Here is a 15840-nt window from a genome sequence, read left to right as displayed (position 1 = left end):
AATTTATTATGTATTAATATTAATAATTATTAATTATGACTAATTTAATAATTAAAACCTAAATTACTAATTTAATAATTATTAATTACTTTAAGTAATTAAGTAATTATACTAACAACTATTGATAAATTAAGGGATATTAATCAATTTGATAATATCACATAAGTCTGTTTTTGATGTGGACCAGAATAAAAGAAAATTAACTAACAGAAATGACCCAGTCCAATCAGCAATCAGAATAAACATTCACTGATCGAAGTGCTGACCTGGTCAAAGCAAAGGTCAGAGGTCAGCAGAGGACACAGAGAGGTATCATATTGTATTGCTGTGATTAAATGCTAAAGCTTTTATCATGATATACAGTATTATCAGCACTGCACAATGTTTTACTTGAACAGTATATTCAGTTTAATAACAAAATAATTGGTGTATTTCATTATTGCATGAGTATTAAACAGATTAAATAGTGAAAGAATGATAAAGTAGATCAGGTAGAGCTCATTAAATAAATGCTAAGGTGGAAATAGTTAGACATTAAAACATCACGAATGACTGAAAACCAAAACAGAAATTCAGATTGGTATTGTTAGTTGAGTTTCCTCTCGTCTCCCAGCATTAATGTGTATTTTCAGCTCTTTATTGCTTACAAAAACCATGAACAGTAAAAAAAGAAAAGAGGTAGCAGCTAATGTGCTAAATACTCAGGTTGGATATGGCTTGAGGACATGGATATTGCATATACTTCTAAAATAATATAATAAATAATGATAATTTTCAGATATATTGTGCAGCCTTAGTACACTACAGTCCATCACACTCCTCTATATCCTCCATTCAGCCTCAGGTGGACTGTGTGTGTGTGTGTGTGTGTGTATGTGTGTGTGTGTGTGTGTCTGTGTGATCTGTGAGTGATATTGAGTTCATCAAAGCCTGAAGCTTCAGCTCTGAACACTTTATTAATAAAGAGAAAGGATCCGCCGCTGTGACTGATGCAGCAAATGTGTGATTCTTACATAAACGCTCAGCTCAGCTCATCATGACTGAACACACACACACACACACACACACACAAACACACACACACTGCACATTTACATCAGTGTGTGCATCTCTGGGGAAAAGCAAATAAACACACACACACACACATGCATGATCTGAACACCACAGTACTGAACCAAGACAAAACACTAAAGTCATTAATAGTACACTAGTGTTTTTGATGCATACTATAGTAAAATGAACTATATTACAGTATTTACAGCTCTATGTTAATGAATGTAATAAATACTATTGTAAACTTTAGTTTTTACTACAGTAAACTGTGATATGTACTATAATATACCCTACTACAGTATTGGCTAATTTGTATATAATACTATAGTTGTTTTGTTACCATAGCAACTGTAGAATCACCACAACTGATTAATCCAATTACGTTATTACGCCTAAAGACTACGGCTGTGTCTCAAATTGCATGCTGTCAAACTATGTAGTGCGTTTAAAACAGCATGCGAGCTTAGTAGTATATCTGAATTCATAGTATTGTAAAAACAGAATGCGAAAAGTACCCGGATGACCTACTACATATGTTGAGATTCTGTAGTGTGAATCCAACGGGCGCTATGATATCCCATAATACAAAGCGATTGAACTCGTGAATGGAAGTGAAGTGACTGAAATGCCAGATGTAGTGCGTGCAAATTCCATTCATACTACTCACATTAATACTATACAGAACACATGTTCTCAAATGTAGGACGTACTCGAGAAGAAGGTGATTTGGGACACACCTCAGAATATACAAGACCGGCCACTCGTATAGTTTTGAATGGGGAAAAGTGTAATGGTCAATATGACAAATAAAGCCCCGCCTTCAAGTGCAAGAGCCAATCAGGGATCAATATAAACAGACAATTCTCTAGGGGAGTGGCTCAGTGTAGATGTGTGTTTATGACAGTTTCTGCAGCTTCACTATGAACCCTCGAATCAGCAAATGCACTGGAATCTCAGCCAATACTACCTTCACACACATGAGAAATAAGTCAACATAAAGCTTCAAATCTCTACTTTTAAACAAACCAACTGCACCTGAAAACAGATGTTCTCTGATTTCGCAATCTCAATGAAACAGTCCTGTCAAACCCACATCGCATGATGGAAACTACTCGAACACCCAGCAAACTTCCAAACAACAGTTGTTTCTCAATTCCAAGAATGCAGAGAATGGACTTGCATTCTAGTGGAGACCAATCTTGCTAAGTAACCTCGGAAAAACAAACTTGGGAGACCACGAGAACAGAGAATGCGTGAGAAATGAGATGCTGCATTCTTTGCCTGGTTCTTCCTGCTGGTCACATGACCTTCACGCGTTTTGTACGAAAGAAGGTCGCTGGTTTGAGTCTCGGCTGGGTCAGTTGGTGTTTCTGTGTGGAGTTTGCATGTTCTCCCTGCGTTCGCGTGGGTTTCCTCCGGGTGCTCCGGTTTCCCCCACAGTCTAAACACATGCAGTACAGGTGAATTGAGTAGGCTAAATTGGCTGTAGTGTATGAGTGTGAATAAGTGTGTGTGGGTGTTTGCCAGAGATGGGTTGCGGCTGGAAGGGCTGCGTAAAAATGTGCTGGATAAGTTGGCGGTTCATTCCACTGTGGCGACCACGGATTAATAAAGGGACTAAGCCGAAAAGAAAATGAATGAATGAATGCAAACATGAACCTGACATTAGAGCTGGCCTGATAAACAATATTATATTGAAGAGCATTAAAATTGATGTCAATGACATTGATAAGCTTTGGACTTTTTACTCTATATTAATCTAAGAGCCAATCACACAGCAGAAAAGTACAACAATGGGAATCTAAAAGTGTGTTGATATTACAGATGTACCGAATTTTTAGCCATCAAAAATGTATTGGCTGAAAATATGTTATGCCTTTTAATGGACCTTCTCATTTCTGTGGCTTCAGTCATTGCTGGGTACTCTTTTAAATCTGGAAGCATTAACAACTAATATCAAAATATATATAGTTATTATTCAAAATAATTATCGAGATTGCATTTTTGCCATATCGCCCAACCTGAAATGCAGACAATTATATTCCTGCCTTCATGCTTGACACTGTTTCAGAGCATATTATAATATATTATTGTTTATAATCACATTTATCAGATTAGAGCTGGCCGATAATACAGTTTACATGCCGTAACTTAAATATCTAATCATTCATTCATTCGTTTTCTTTTCAGCATAGTTCCTTTATTAATCCGGGGTCGCCACAGCGGAGTGAACCGCCAATTTATCCAGCACATGTTTCATGCAGCGGATGTCCTTCCAGCCGCAACCCATCTCTGGAAAACATCCATACACACTCATATACTACAGACAATTTAGCCTACCCAAGTAACCTGTACCGCATGTGTTTGGACTGTAGCACCTGGAGGAAACCGCACGATCACACAGGGAGAACATGCAAACTCCACACAGAAACGCCAACTGACCCAGCCAAGGCTCGAACCAGTGACGTTCTTGCTGTGAGGGGACAGCATACACTACTGCGCCACCGTGACGCCCCAATTTTAATTAAATGTTCTTTAATTTCATTCTTTAATCCAGAATGTGCACTCAACTTTATTTGATTAATTACTAAATCAAACAGAACAGCGCTGCACAGTGCTATGAAAACATAATGCGATATTATTGTTTTGCAATAACCTTATTTCCTCCAGTAACACTTTTTCTAGAGAAAATCTATTTGAATTAGCATGCTATTTTTATTAGTGTAATGATCATATGTAAATAAACAGGTAATAGATATTTTTCCTGATCTAATTTACATATAATTCAGTTTAAATCAAAACTATCAACTTGCAACTACACTGTAAAACCCAACAGTCAACTTAATTAAATGAAATGAGTGTGGTTAACTCAAAATGGACTGAAAGTTAATTCTACTCATTTGAAAAGAGTTTAAACTCAGTGTTGATGTTAATGAGTTAATTAGATAGCTCATCACTTTAACTTAAATAGAGTAAGTTCACAGCACTCATATAGATTAGTCTTTGAACTCAAATGGTTTGTAGTAATCGGTTTCCTCATGCTTTAACTTATTGGGTTTCACAGTAGGTTTGAGTTCTCTTCATTTATTGGGTTTTACTGTGCTTAAATGGATTAAGTTCACAGTACTCGTTAAGATTAGTTTTTGAACTTAAATGGTTTGTTGCAGAAGGTTTCCTCAAATGGTTTGAGCTACCTTAACCTTTTGGGTTTCACAGTGTAATTAAACTGTCTGAATGAGCGTTAAGCTGATATTCTGCCTCTGATTGGCTGCTGTCTTTGGGCTGCTCTAGCAAATAGAATAACCACATCTACTGGGGGTGGGGTTAAAGACAGTACGACTCCATCTAATCTGAATAAACAACCTGTATAATCACATAAATGCACAGCACATAACAATTTTAAATATCACACCTCTCCGTGAATATTATTAGCCAGATTTTTCTTGTGTGTCTTTTGAAAGAAGCTTTAAAACTCCTGTGAAATGAAAATAACGTTATTTAGAAGATAATATCAGAACCGCCAACTTATCCAGCAAATGTTTTAATCAGCAGATGCCGTTCCAGCTGCAACCCATTACTGGGAAACACCCATACACACTCATTCACACACACACACACACACACTCATACACTACGGCCAGTGTAGTTGATCAGTTCCCCTATAGCGCATGTGTTTGGACTGTGGGAGAAACCGGAGCACCCGGAGGAAACCCACACTAACACGGGGAGAACATGCAAACTCCACACTGAAACACCAACTGACCCAGCTGAGACTCAAACCAGCGACCTACCCACTGCGCCACCATGACGCCCCATTAGTGTATCATCTAAAATCTCTAATCTAGTGTCTCCACGATTCCCATCTGGCAGATATAACCCTGATATAATCATCTGCAGTTTACTCCTGAATGAATTAAGGATATTTCCGTCGTCTCCTCATACTTCTGTCTCTCATCAAATCTTCTGACCAATCAAACAATCTCTAGTGTCTGCCATGCCCCGCCCCCTTTTCACTTTGGTTTTATTTGATGCACTTGAGCTCGACCACTCTCACTGGGAAAGCTAACGCTATTGGCTGTTTATTAAAAAGGGGAGGGGCTACTCAATGCCCCTCTCTTCATGTTTGAGTTAGATCATGTCAAACATGGAATAAGAAATGCAGATCTGACAGCAGTTCCCGGCAGCTTTGAGAAGCGTGTCTGAACTGAAGGCGGTCTGTGCTGATCAGCATGCAGTGTGGAGACGCAGCGCTGATGAAAGACTGTGACTAAACGCTGAATTACAGCACTTCAGCTGCTGCTGTAACGCCTCTACCTGCAGCTGAAGCGCCTCTGAGCCACCGTACACTCACTATAGACTGTGATGCTGATGGACACACACACACACACACACCTGCATCAGCATGTAACACACACCCACACATCATCATCATCAGGATAGAAAGTGTTTGTGTGTGTTTTACATACTGAAAAAGGTAAAGATTCCAGCCACTGTGTGGAATAAACATGTTTCACACACACACACACACACACACACACACACATCTCAGTGACATTGAGCAGCTCAAGAGAAACATCCTCCAGCTCACTGTAAACCAGCTCTCCAGAACACAATGACTGAAGCACAACACACACACACACACACACCACTCACATATACTCTCACATTCACACACACACACACACACATCACTCACATTACACTAACACTCACTCACACATACACACACTCAGACATACTCTCACTCACTGACTCACACACACACACACACCACTTTTATCACACAGATACAACACTCTGACATACATAAATCAAACAAACACACACAAACTACACACATCACTCACACCACGAACTCCTCTTACACACACAGATCACATTTTCTTGCTCACATACACAAACCAAACACACAAACTCACTCCATCACACACACTATACACACACACACACAACCCACTTTCTCTCGCTTACATACATACACACACACCAGTGGCAACCATTACCATCTCTTACACATCACAGATCACACACAACTAAATGTATCTCTCTGACACACACACACATATAATGTATTACCCACAACACCACAACATATCTCTCACACACACACACACACAGGCTCGACACGACTCGCATCTGCACTGCTCGCACCGGCGGAGGCGCTCGGGTGAGAGTGTGTGTATGCGCGTGTGTGTGTGTGTGTGTGCAGCGCGCGGGCCGCTGATTCGGTTCTGGATCTATAAATAACCGCCCGCGGCCTCGAGCACATCTGCTGTTACCGGGCTCCGCGCTCTCGCTGGAACTTCACTCGTTAAGTTCGGTCTCCACTGACGGACACCGAGCTCCCCATCACCGTCACGGGCACCGGTACAGATGTGCTGCGCGCTCACGGTGCTCCGGCGGCCCGCGGCTCGGTTCGGGATCTATAAATAACCGCCGTGAGTCTTACCTTGTGAAGACACATAGGACATGATCCTCCGGCGGTGCCCGTGATCAGCTCGGCGTGTGAGGCTCCATCACCGCTCCTCCAGCGCGACAACATTCAAATAGAAAAGAGAGAAATGACGCGACGCTCTCCGACGCGATCTGAACGCCGATCACTTTACGCTCACAGTCACCGAGCGCGCACTCGCTCGCACGCACGCGGCAACGCGCACAGGCGCGCTCACCCGCACCGCGCCGGCCAATGAGTAAGCTGATCGATACCGAGCGCGGGAAAAATTTAGACCGTTATTAGAAACACACAATTAAAATTCAGTCATGATTAAAGTGAACGCGTTTTATAATAAATGTGAGGGAAATTATGATGGTTTAATCCCTCTTAACCAATAGGCGAGGTAATGGATGATTTAATAAATAATATAAATAATTCTCATCATAATTACGGTTTTGACATTAGCCTACCGGTTGGGGTAGTTGTTAATTTAATGGGTAATTTAATAAATTGTATTAACAATCGTCGTTGTGCTGTTTTACACCACTGTGAGGGTTGGTATGTAAAAAACAATTATTAATGGGTAAATTTCATAAATAATATAAATAATTTTCATAGATGCGACGGCAGATAAGCTACTTAGAGTGGGAATTTGGGGGCTCCTAATAAATACTTAAGTGTAAACCTATATATTATATATAACATCATTTTCTATCATATTCTGTATGTGTGGGTCTAACAAATATTATTTTATTGTAATTATTCCATCTGTGAAATTGGTCTCCCCAATCATGGTGCAGTCCAGCAGTAATCAGATGAAGATTTAGGTTTGAAAATGAAATAGTTTATAGTTGTGAATTTATTTGAAGAAATCCAATTATTTCAAATGTAGAGATTACATTAAAATATAACGTAGAAAAGAAGATTGAGCGATATAAGAATAAACAGCAAAATAAATAAAGTACAAACGGTACTGTATAAGACCGCTGGGCCCCCAAATCACTAAACCCTCGAGACCTCCTGAAGAATGTTCTCGTTAAAATAAAATAAAATGTAAAAGTACATTTTCTATAAGGCTTCCATAAATGAGACAAATAAAAAACTCTATATTATTGATTCCATTTCGATGATTTTAATGGAGATCAGGTCAAAACAGTTACCATCAAAATAAAAATAAAATAACACACGTTGTTGACCTTTACATGTAGTTTTGTCTGAGGGTTACACACTTAAACATTATAACTTTAATTCTCAGATGTTTGTTTTATAGACTGCACTGCACATAGAACCCACTGCACATCACAATGCGGAGACGTACAGGAAAACAGTTCACCCAAGAATAAACGTTGTGGTCATCTACTACTCACCCTTTACTCGTTTATTTTTCTGTCGAACACAAAGCTGAACACCTGTAATAATCACAATTATTTAAATTAACTATTGACGCGCGCACACACTGCGCCGTCTAGCTAGTGAGCTGATACATACAGAGCGCGCGAAAATTTGCAAAAGACGGTTATGACGGTTAAAGACAGTAAACAGTCAATTAAAGAAATACGCGCGCAATTTAGAGTAATAACATCCCATGAACAAAATATAGACCATTTCAGTGAGACCACCATTCCGTGGTCTCGTCATTGGCCCATGAACATTTCCTGCTTGTTGTCAAGCTTTAATAAGAGGCAATACAATCATACATTAAATGTTAAAACAGCGATCATAACACTATTTATCAACATGTGGCTGTTTTTGATTCTCGGAAGCTAAAAAAATATATTTGTAAAACAGGAAATACATTGGGACCATTGTTTTTGTTTACATCCCCCAAAATATTCTAGTGTTTTGTAGTATTAACTGAACTAATTAATTCTGTATACTTTGCAGTATTTGTTTACATTACTATAGCTGTTGTGTAAGATTAATTCAAGCAGTTTAATATTCAAAAACGAATCAATTCATATGAAATATATTCTAATGCTGTGACTGAAGTGACCTTGAAAACACTATTAAATATTAAATTTTTTATAATTATTTATTAGTGGGGGCGATGAGGTGGCGCAGTAGGTAGTGCTGTCACCTCACAACAAGAAGGTCGCTGGTTCGAGCCTAGACTGGGTCAGTAGGTGTTCCTGTGTGGAGTTTGCATGTTCTCCCCGTGTTTGGCGTGGGTTTCCTCCGGGTGCTCCGATTTCCCCCACAGTCCAAACACATGCAGTACTGGTGAATTGGGTAGGCTAAATTGTCTGTAGTGTATGTGTAAATGAGTGTGTATGGGTGTTTCCCAGAGATGGGTTGCAGCTGGAAAGGCATCCGCAGTTAAAACATGTGCTGGATAAGTTGGCAGTTCATTCCGCTTTGGTGACCCGGGTCCCTGGATTAATAAAGGGACTAGGCCGAAAAGAAAATGAATGAATATTTATTAGTGATAGGAGGCAGATTCTGAAGCATAAAATGAAAATCAATAAATAGTGAACATTTCTAAGTGTTACAGCTTTTTTATTTTTAACACATTGCAATTTTAACATTATAAAGAAAAATTAATAAAGTAATATTCATTTACTCTGAATTAAAGGTGACTTTTAAACTTCACAAATAATCAAACAGTAAATCAGATTAGAACAAAGTGTGTGGAAAAAAGCTTTTTCATGTAATTTAATAAGTATTAATTTATTTGTGAAAACTCTATTCCTATTTAATTATACTTTGGCTCTTGACTGGATTAAAAAAATAAATAAAATGTTTAGTCAATTTCAATTACAAAGTGTAATTCAGCCGGTGGAACCACAGAACTGTTTATTTTGCATTACAGCTACATCTTGTGTTTTATAATGACAGAAAATGTGCACAATAAAACCACTCATATTAGTCTGCGTTTTATAATAAATATGCTGACTTCTAATCTCCTTGACTACATTATTATAATACTTATAAAAACATTTCTTTCAAAAATGATTAACAAAACTGTGTAAGGGCTGTGTCAGCATTATATTCATTTTAATTCAAGTCATTTTCATTCTTTATTGGTATATAGTTTACATTTGAATAATTTCAGTAGATCAAGAAAATGAAAATGAGAGAAGTTGCCTTGGCAAAGTATCTTTATTATCTTAATTTTATAAATAAAAGGTCATTTTTGTGTCATTAATAAAAGCTTTTTTACGGTTGTAGTTTTAGTATACGCTGGAGTGCTGTACATTAACATGAGTTCATGCAGTCATACACAGCAATGAAGCATGAGTATTAATAAACGCAGCTCGTCAACATTCTGCTCATTATTGCACAGTTATTTATTCACTGGTTTCCTTTAAAAACCGACAGTCCACAGGATTGATTTAATGTGCACACGTCTCTCCGCTTCCGCCCACCAGCACTGCGTTTCCCAGCATGCACTGGTGCGTCAGCAGGTCTGCAGTGAGGAGGTTTGCTCTGGATCTTCAGTGTGGGCATGCATTAAAACAGCGGCGTTCCAGCAGCCATCAGACGCCTTAATGCACTTACCCACAATGCATCTCAGCACAAAGTAGTGGCGATCAATCCATCGAGTGCTACATTCAGGAAATACAGTTGGATTCTCTTATTGCACCGCATGTGTGTGTTACAACACTAAGACTTCATTAAAAACCCTATCAAGCTCGTTTACAGAGAATCTACAATAAATAAACACTGCCGTCTGCTCTCTGCATATAAACGTGTGGAAACTGCATTCACATTCATGATGGCTCATGCAACTACAGCATTGCATGGCATTTGGCTTAAGTGTAACATGAATACTTCGAGATATATATTTATATATGGCCTGATATGTGACGAGATCTGCTTTTGGCTGACCTCTAGTGCAAACTGGGAGTATTGCGCCGCTCGTGTCTGCTGTGGAGGAGGAGTATTGCGCCGCTAGTATTGAGTCTGGAGGAGTGTTGTGGCACTAGTGTTTGATGTGGAGTACTGCACAGCAAGTATTCGAGTATTGTGTTTCCTGTGGAGGAGTACTACGCCGAAAGTATTCACTGTGGTGGAGTATTGTTTGCTGTGGTGGAGCATTACAGCACTAGAACTCATAGTATTAGCTGTGGTGGAGTATTGTTGGTGGTGTAGGAGTATTGCCGAACTACTTTGGTGGAGTATTGTGGCTCTGAAGAGTTTTGTGCTGCAAGGATTTATTGTGAAGGAGTATTACTACACAGTATTTGTTATGGAGTATTGTGACACAGTACTCAATGTGGAGCATTGCACCACAAGTATTCTCTGTGGAGTAGTGCGCCACACGCTTTTTTATATGGAGGAGTAAAGTGCCGCAAGTATTCAATGTGGACGAGTATTATGGAACTAGTTTTTAATGTGGAGCACTGCGCTGCAAGTATTAAAGTCTTGTTTCCTGTGGAGAAGTACTACACCAAAAGTATTCACTGTGGTGGAGTATTGTTTGCTATGGTGCAGTATTGTTTTCGGTGCAGGAGTTTTGCTAAATTAGTTTTCACTGTCTAGTATTGTGCCGACAGCATTCACTTTGAATATCTGCAGTGCTAGTACTCACTTTGGTGGAGTATTGTGGCTCTAGTATTTGCTTTGAATAGTTTTCTGCCGCAGGTTTTCATAGTAATAGTAGAAGAGTATTGCACCACAAGTATTTATTGTGGAGGAGTATTGCTCCACATTATTCATTGTAGAGTTTTGCGCTGCAGATATTTATAGTGGAGTATTGCACCGTAACTATTTGCAGTGGAGTACTGCACAGCAAGTAATCAATGTGGAGTATTGCACTGCATGTATTAGAGAATTGTGTTTCCTGTGGAGGAGTATTACACCAAATATATTCACTGTGGTGGAGTATTGTTTGCTGAACTAGTTTTCCCTGTGGAGTATAGCGCCGGTAGTATTCACTTTAGAGATTTGCAGTGCTAGTACTGACTTTGGTGGAGTATTGTGGGTCTAGTATTTGCTGTGAAGAGTTTTGTGCCTCAAGTATACATAGTAAAGGAGTATTGCACCGCAAGTATCCCCTGTGGAGGAGTATTGCTCCAAAGTATTAGTTGTGGAGTATTGCGTGCAAGCATATACTGTGGAATATTGTGCTGCAGCTATTTCCTGTGGAGAATTGATCCACAAGTATATGTTGTGGAGTATCGTGACGCAGTGTGGAGTGTTGCGTTACAAGTATTTAAAGAGGAGTTTTGCGCCACACTTATTTGTAGTGGAGTACTGCCACAAGTATTTAATGTGGAGGAGTATTGTGGCACTAGTGTTTGATGTGGAGTATTGCACTGCAAGTATTAGAGTATTGTGTTTCCTGTGGAGGAGAACTACGCCAAACATATTCACTGTGGTGGAGTATTGTAGGTGGTGGTGGAGTATTGTTTGTGGCGTAGGAGTACTGCCAAAGTAGTTTTCGCTGTGGATATTGTGCTGGAAGTATTCACTTTGGACCTTTGCGGCACTATTACTCACTTTGGTGGAGTATTGTGGCTCAACCATTTGCTGTGAAGAGCTTTGTGCCACAAGTATTTGTAGTACAGGAGTATTGAACCGCAAGTATTCATTGAGTATTGCGCCGCAAGTATTTGTTGTGTAGTACTGTGATGCAGTACTTGCTGTGGAGTATTACGTTACAAGTATTTTTTGTGGTGGAGTAATGCGCCGCAAGTATTCGCTGTGGAGTACTGCGCCGCAAGTATACAATCCAGAGGAGTAATGTGGCACTAGTTTTTGATGTGGAGTACTGCACTGCAAGTATTAGAGTACTTTATTTCCAGTGGAGGAGTATTGTTTGCTGTGGTGGAGTATTACGGCATTAGAATTCATAGTGTTGGTTGAGGCGAAGTATTGTTTGCTGTGGTGGAGTATTGTTTGTGATGTGGGAGTATTGCCGAACTAGTTTTCACTGTGGAGTATAGCGCCGGTAGTATTCTCTTTGGAGATTTGCAGTTCTAGTACTCACTTTGGTGGAGTATTGTGGCTCTAGTATTTGCTGTGAAGAGTTTTGTGGCGTAAGTATTCACAGTAGAGTAGTGTGGAGTATTGTGACACGCTGTGGAGTAATGCACCGCAAGTGTTCGATGTGGAGTTTTGCGCCACAGGAATTTGTAGTGGAGTACTGCACCGGAACTATTCACTGTGGAGTACTGCACTGCAAGTATTTCCTATGCAGGAGTAATGTGCCGCGAGTATTCAATGTGGAGGAGTACTGCAGCACTTGTGTTTGAGGTGTTGGAGTATTGTGGCACTAGTTTTCTCTGTGGAGGAGTATTGTAGCACTTATATTCTCTGAGATGGAGTGTTCATCATGGAGGAGTACTGCGGCGCTAGTTGTCTGTGGTTGAGTCCTCATCTTGGAGGAGTATTGTGTTTTCCGCGGTGGAGTTTTGTGCTGATCATGTTGTCTGTGGAGGTTTACGCTCGGTCAGCAGGTCTGTGCAGCTCCAGAGCAGCGTGTGAGGGATTCATCCATGCATAGCAGAAAATATCATGCGCAGACAGTCATTGGAGAGGTAAGAAACCATTAGAAAAACATGAGGAAGGATGTAAGGATGGAGGATCCAGGAAGAAACACCTGCAGACACACAACACCACACCACAGTCAGTCACAGACCAGCATGCACTGCTGCTCACGTTCAGGAGACACTGAGGCAGATCACAAACTGCTCCATGGCATCACCGCAGACACCCTTAAACTCAGCTAAATGTCTGGATATTTCCCAGACATCAGGACCCTCAAAGAACACCGAGAGATCTTCAAGAAGCCCCTGACCAGCCTGAGCCGCTCAGCTTCTGTGGGCTCCAGTGTAAGAGCTGCAGAGCGATGGGCGGATGGATATAGATGCAGAAGTAGATGTAGATGGATGTAGTGTATATGGAGAGATAGATGGAGATGTGTTGATGTATGTGTATGCAGATCTGTTAATGTAGATGGAGAATAGACATTGTCATAGATGCATTTGTGTAGATGTATATGTGTAGATATAGATGTGTATATGTAGTTACAGATGTACATGTGTAGATGTGCATGCATAGATGTAGCTGTGTCTGTGTTCTCACCTGTGTTATTCTGCTACCTGCACACCGGCACAGTTGTCTTTGCTCTCAGATGCGATCGCTAAATACTCCGCCCTGGAAAAGAACACACACACACACACACACACACACAACTTTACACACAATCCTGAAGAACAATACAAGTGTTAAAGTCACACTCACAGTATAAACACACACATGCAAGCGCACACACACACAAACACACTCTTTCTTACACACACTCACTCACTGCACATGTGGATATGTTGTGTTTGTGTGTGTGTGTATGTGTGTGTGTGTATGTGTGTGTGTGTATGTGTGTGTGTGTGTGTGTGTGTGTGTGTATGTGTGTGTGTGTGTGTGTGAGACTGACGCGCTGGCTCTTAAAGCTTCCTCTCCGGCCGCTGCGATCTTCCTGTAGCAGTAGATCATCTCCACCAGGAGCCAGAGCTGCAGACCGATGATGGAGACGTACATCATCACCTCTGACACGATCGACGCGGTGCCTCGAGTGGCTGGAACACACACACACACATTGGTGTGCAACATGAGCTGAAATGTGTGTTTTTGGGTGAACCGTCTCTCTCTCTCTCTGTGTGTGTGTGCTGTACCTTTGGCCACCACGGTCAGGTGCACGTCTTTACTGGTGACCTTGGAGAACTCGTAGTGTTCGTAGATGAGCACTCGGTTGAAGACGCAGCGGAAGACGCCGGAGTCGTTGAAGGTGACGTTGGTGATGTCGACAGAGGCGTCCTGCAGGTCCAGTGTGTTCCTGCTGCCGTGCCACTCCAGACGGTCCAGGAAACGCTCATCGATGATGTTCTCAGACGAGCCATCATATGTGTAGATCTGCACCACACACACACACACACACACACACACACACACACACACACACACACACACACACACACACACACACACAAGTATAAGTAGCAATAGTGTTCTTTAACATTTTACTGTTAGGTGTGACTGATTCACACTAAACTCAAGGAATGGACATTTCCTTCATTCATGTCCTCCACCAATAACATTCTGTGCTTCAAAAAGCACCACACACTCTCTATTGGAGACAGGTCGGGACTGCGGGCAGGCCAGTCCAGCGTCTGTCTCCTCTTCTCTGTAATGTGGTTCTGCATGGTCTTGTTGGACTCTGCAGGGCGTCTCTGGAGCAGAAGGCAGCATATTGAGCTCCAGAATCTCTGTGTGCTGTTCAGCATTACTGGAGCATCACAGAAGAGCAGGTCACCTTCACCAAGAGCACCGACACAACCCCAGACCAGGACAGAGCCGGGCTGCTGGACCTGCTGCTGGTGTCAGTCTGGATGATCCTCTTCTTCTTTGGTCTGGAGCACACGGCGTCCATTTCTCCCAGAAACACCTGAAACACTGCTTCATCTGAGCGCAGGACACGTCTCCACTGTGTGATGCTCCATCCCGGACGCCCAGAGCAGCGCTTGTGGACACTGTTAACATAGGGCTTCCTCTTGGCACAGTGCAGTGTCGGCTGGTGTTTGTGGATGTGACTCTGTATCGTGCTGCTTGACATGTTTGAGTCCTGAGCCCATGTGCTGATCTGCTTATAGATGAATGAGGACTCTTGATGCAGCGCCCCCTGAGGGGTCGGAGGTCACGGTTGTTCAGCTCAGGCTTGCGCTCTTGTCCTTTACGCACTGAAACTCCTCCAGACTCCTTCAGTCTTTAATGCTGTTCTGCACTGCTGAAGGGGAAATCTCCACATGTCCTCCTCTCTTCCTCTGAGGATCATTGTGTTCACACACTTCACTCATTTCCTCTCGTATCTGTGCTCAAACTGGAGATCCTCGACCCATCTCTGCTCCTACAGCACTAGAGCTTTCCTGATGAGCAGATCACCATCACCTGTGGACATCACCTGTGGACATCACCTGTGGACATCACATCTCATTCAGCAGATCACCTGATCACCGCCCTGCACTGCTGCTGTCTCTGCAGTGTGTTGAGCGCTGACTGAGGAGAGGATGGAGATTCACTGAGCTGAAGCTGTTTCCTTTGTGTTTTCCAGACTGTCACAACCTTTTCTGATGTGTGTGTGTGTGTGTGTGTGTGTGTGTGTGTATGGACTCACGTGCACGAAGTCGGCCTCCCCGCGGGCCCTGAAGAGCCAGTCTACAGTCGCCGTGGCCTCCACTTCTCCACGCATCTTACAGGAGATGCAGCCCAGAGTGAAGCCCTGACCCGCCACTGCCTCTGTGTCTGAGTCCACCTCCGCACACGCCCCGCGGCACACACACACTGACACACACATCACACACACACACACACACACACACACACACATCAAATACACTTCAAATCATACACACATC

General features: G+C 41.7%; 2 protein-coding genes across 6 annotated transcripts in view; both read right to left on the bottom strand.

The window, feature by feature from the left end:
* Positions 1–6669, bottom strand: part of syngap1a (synaptic Ras GTPase activating protein 1a) — a 59430-nt gene extending 52761 nt beyond the window's left edge. For all 4 annotated transcript variants that reach the window (XM_087295147.2, XM_087295148.2, XM_087295145.2 and 1 more), the window contains exon 1: positions 6503–6669. In XM_087295147.2, the coding sequence (XP_087151273.2) occupies positions 6503–6524 (22 nt within the window). In that variant the 5' untranslated portion in view covers positions 6525–6669. The remainder of the gene's footprint in view (positions 1–6502) is intronic.
* Positions 6670–8887: 2218 nt separating this feature from the next.
* scn1bb (sodium channel, voltage-gated, type I, beta b) overlaps positions 8888–15840 on the bottom strand; it is a 9214-nt gene continuing 2261 nt past the window's right edge. Inside the window, 6 exon segments of one of the 2 annotated variants that reach the window (NM_001128156.4) lie at positions 8888–11501; positions 11529–13031; positions 13517–13588; positions 13866–14007; positions 14104–14341; positions 15600–15766. In NM_001128156.4, the coding sequence (NP_001121628.1) occupies positions 13522–13588; positions 13866–14007; positions 14104–14341; positions 15600–15766 (614 nt within the window). In that variant the 3' untranslated portion in view covers positions 8888–11501; positions 11529–13031; positions 13517–13521. 2 annotated transcript variants of the gene reach the window in all.

The sequence above is a fragment of the Danio rerio genome, chromosome 19 (genome assembly GCF_052040795.2).
Source record: "Danio rerio strain M-AB ecotype USA chromosome 19, GRCz13ab, whole genome shotgun sequence".
NCBI classification, from domain to species: domain Eukaryota; kingdom Metazoa; phylum Chordata; class Actinopteri; order Cypriniformes; family Danionidae; genus Danio; species Danio rerio.
This window is presented reverse-complemented; position numbering and strand designations above follow the sequence as displayed.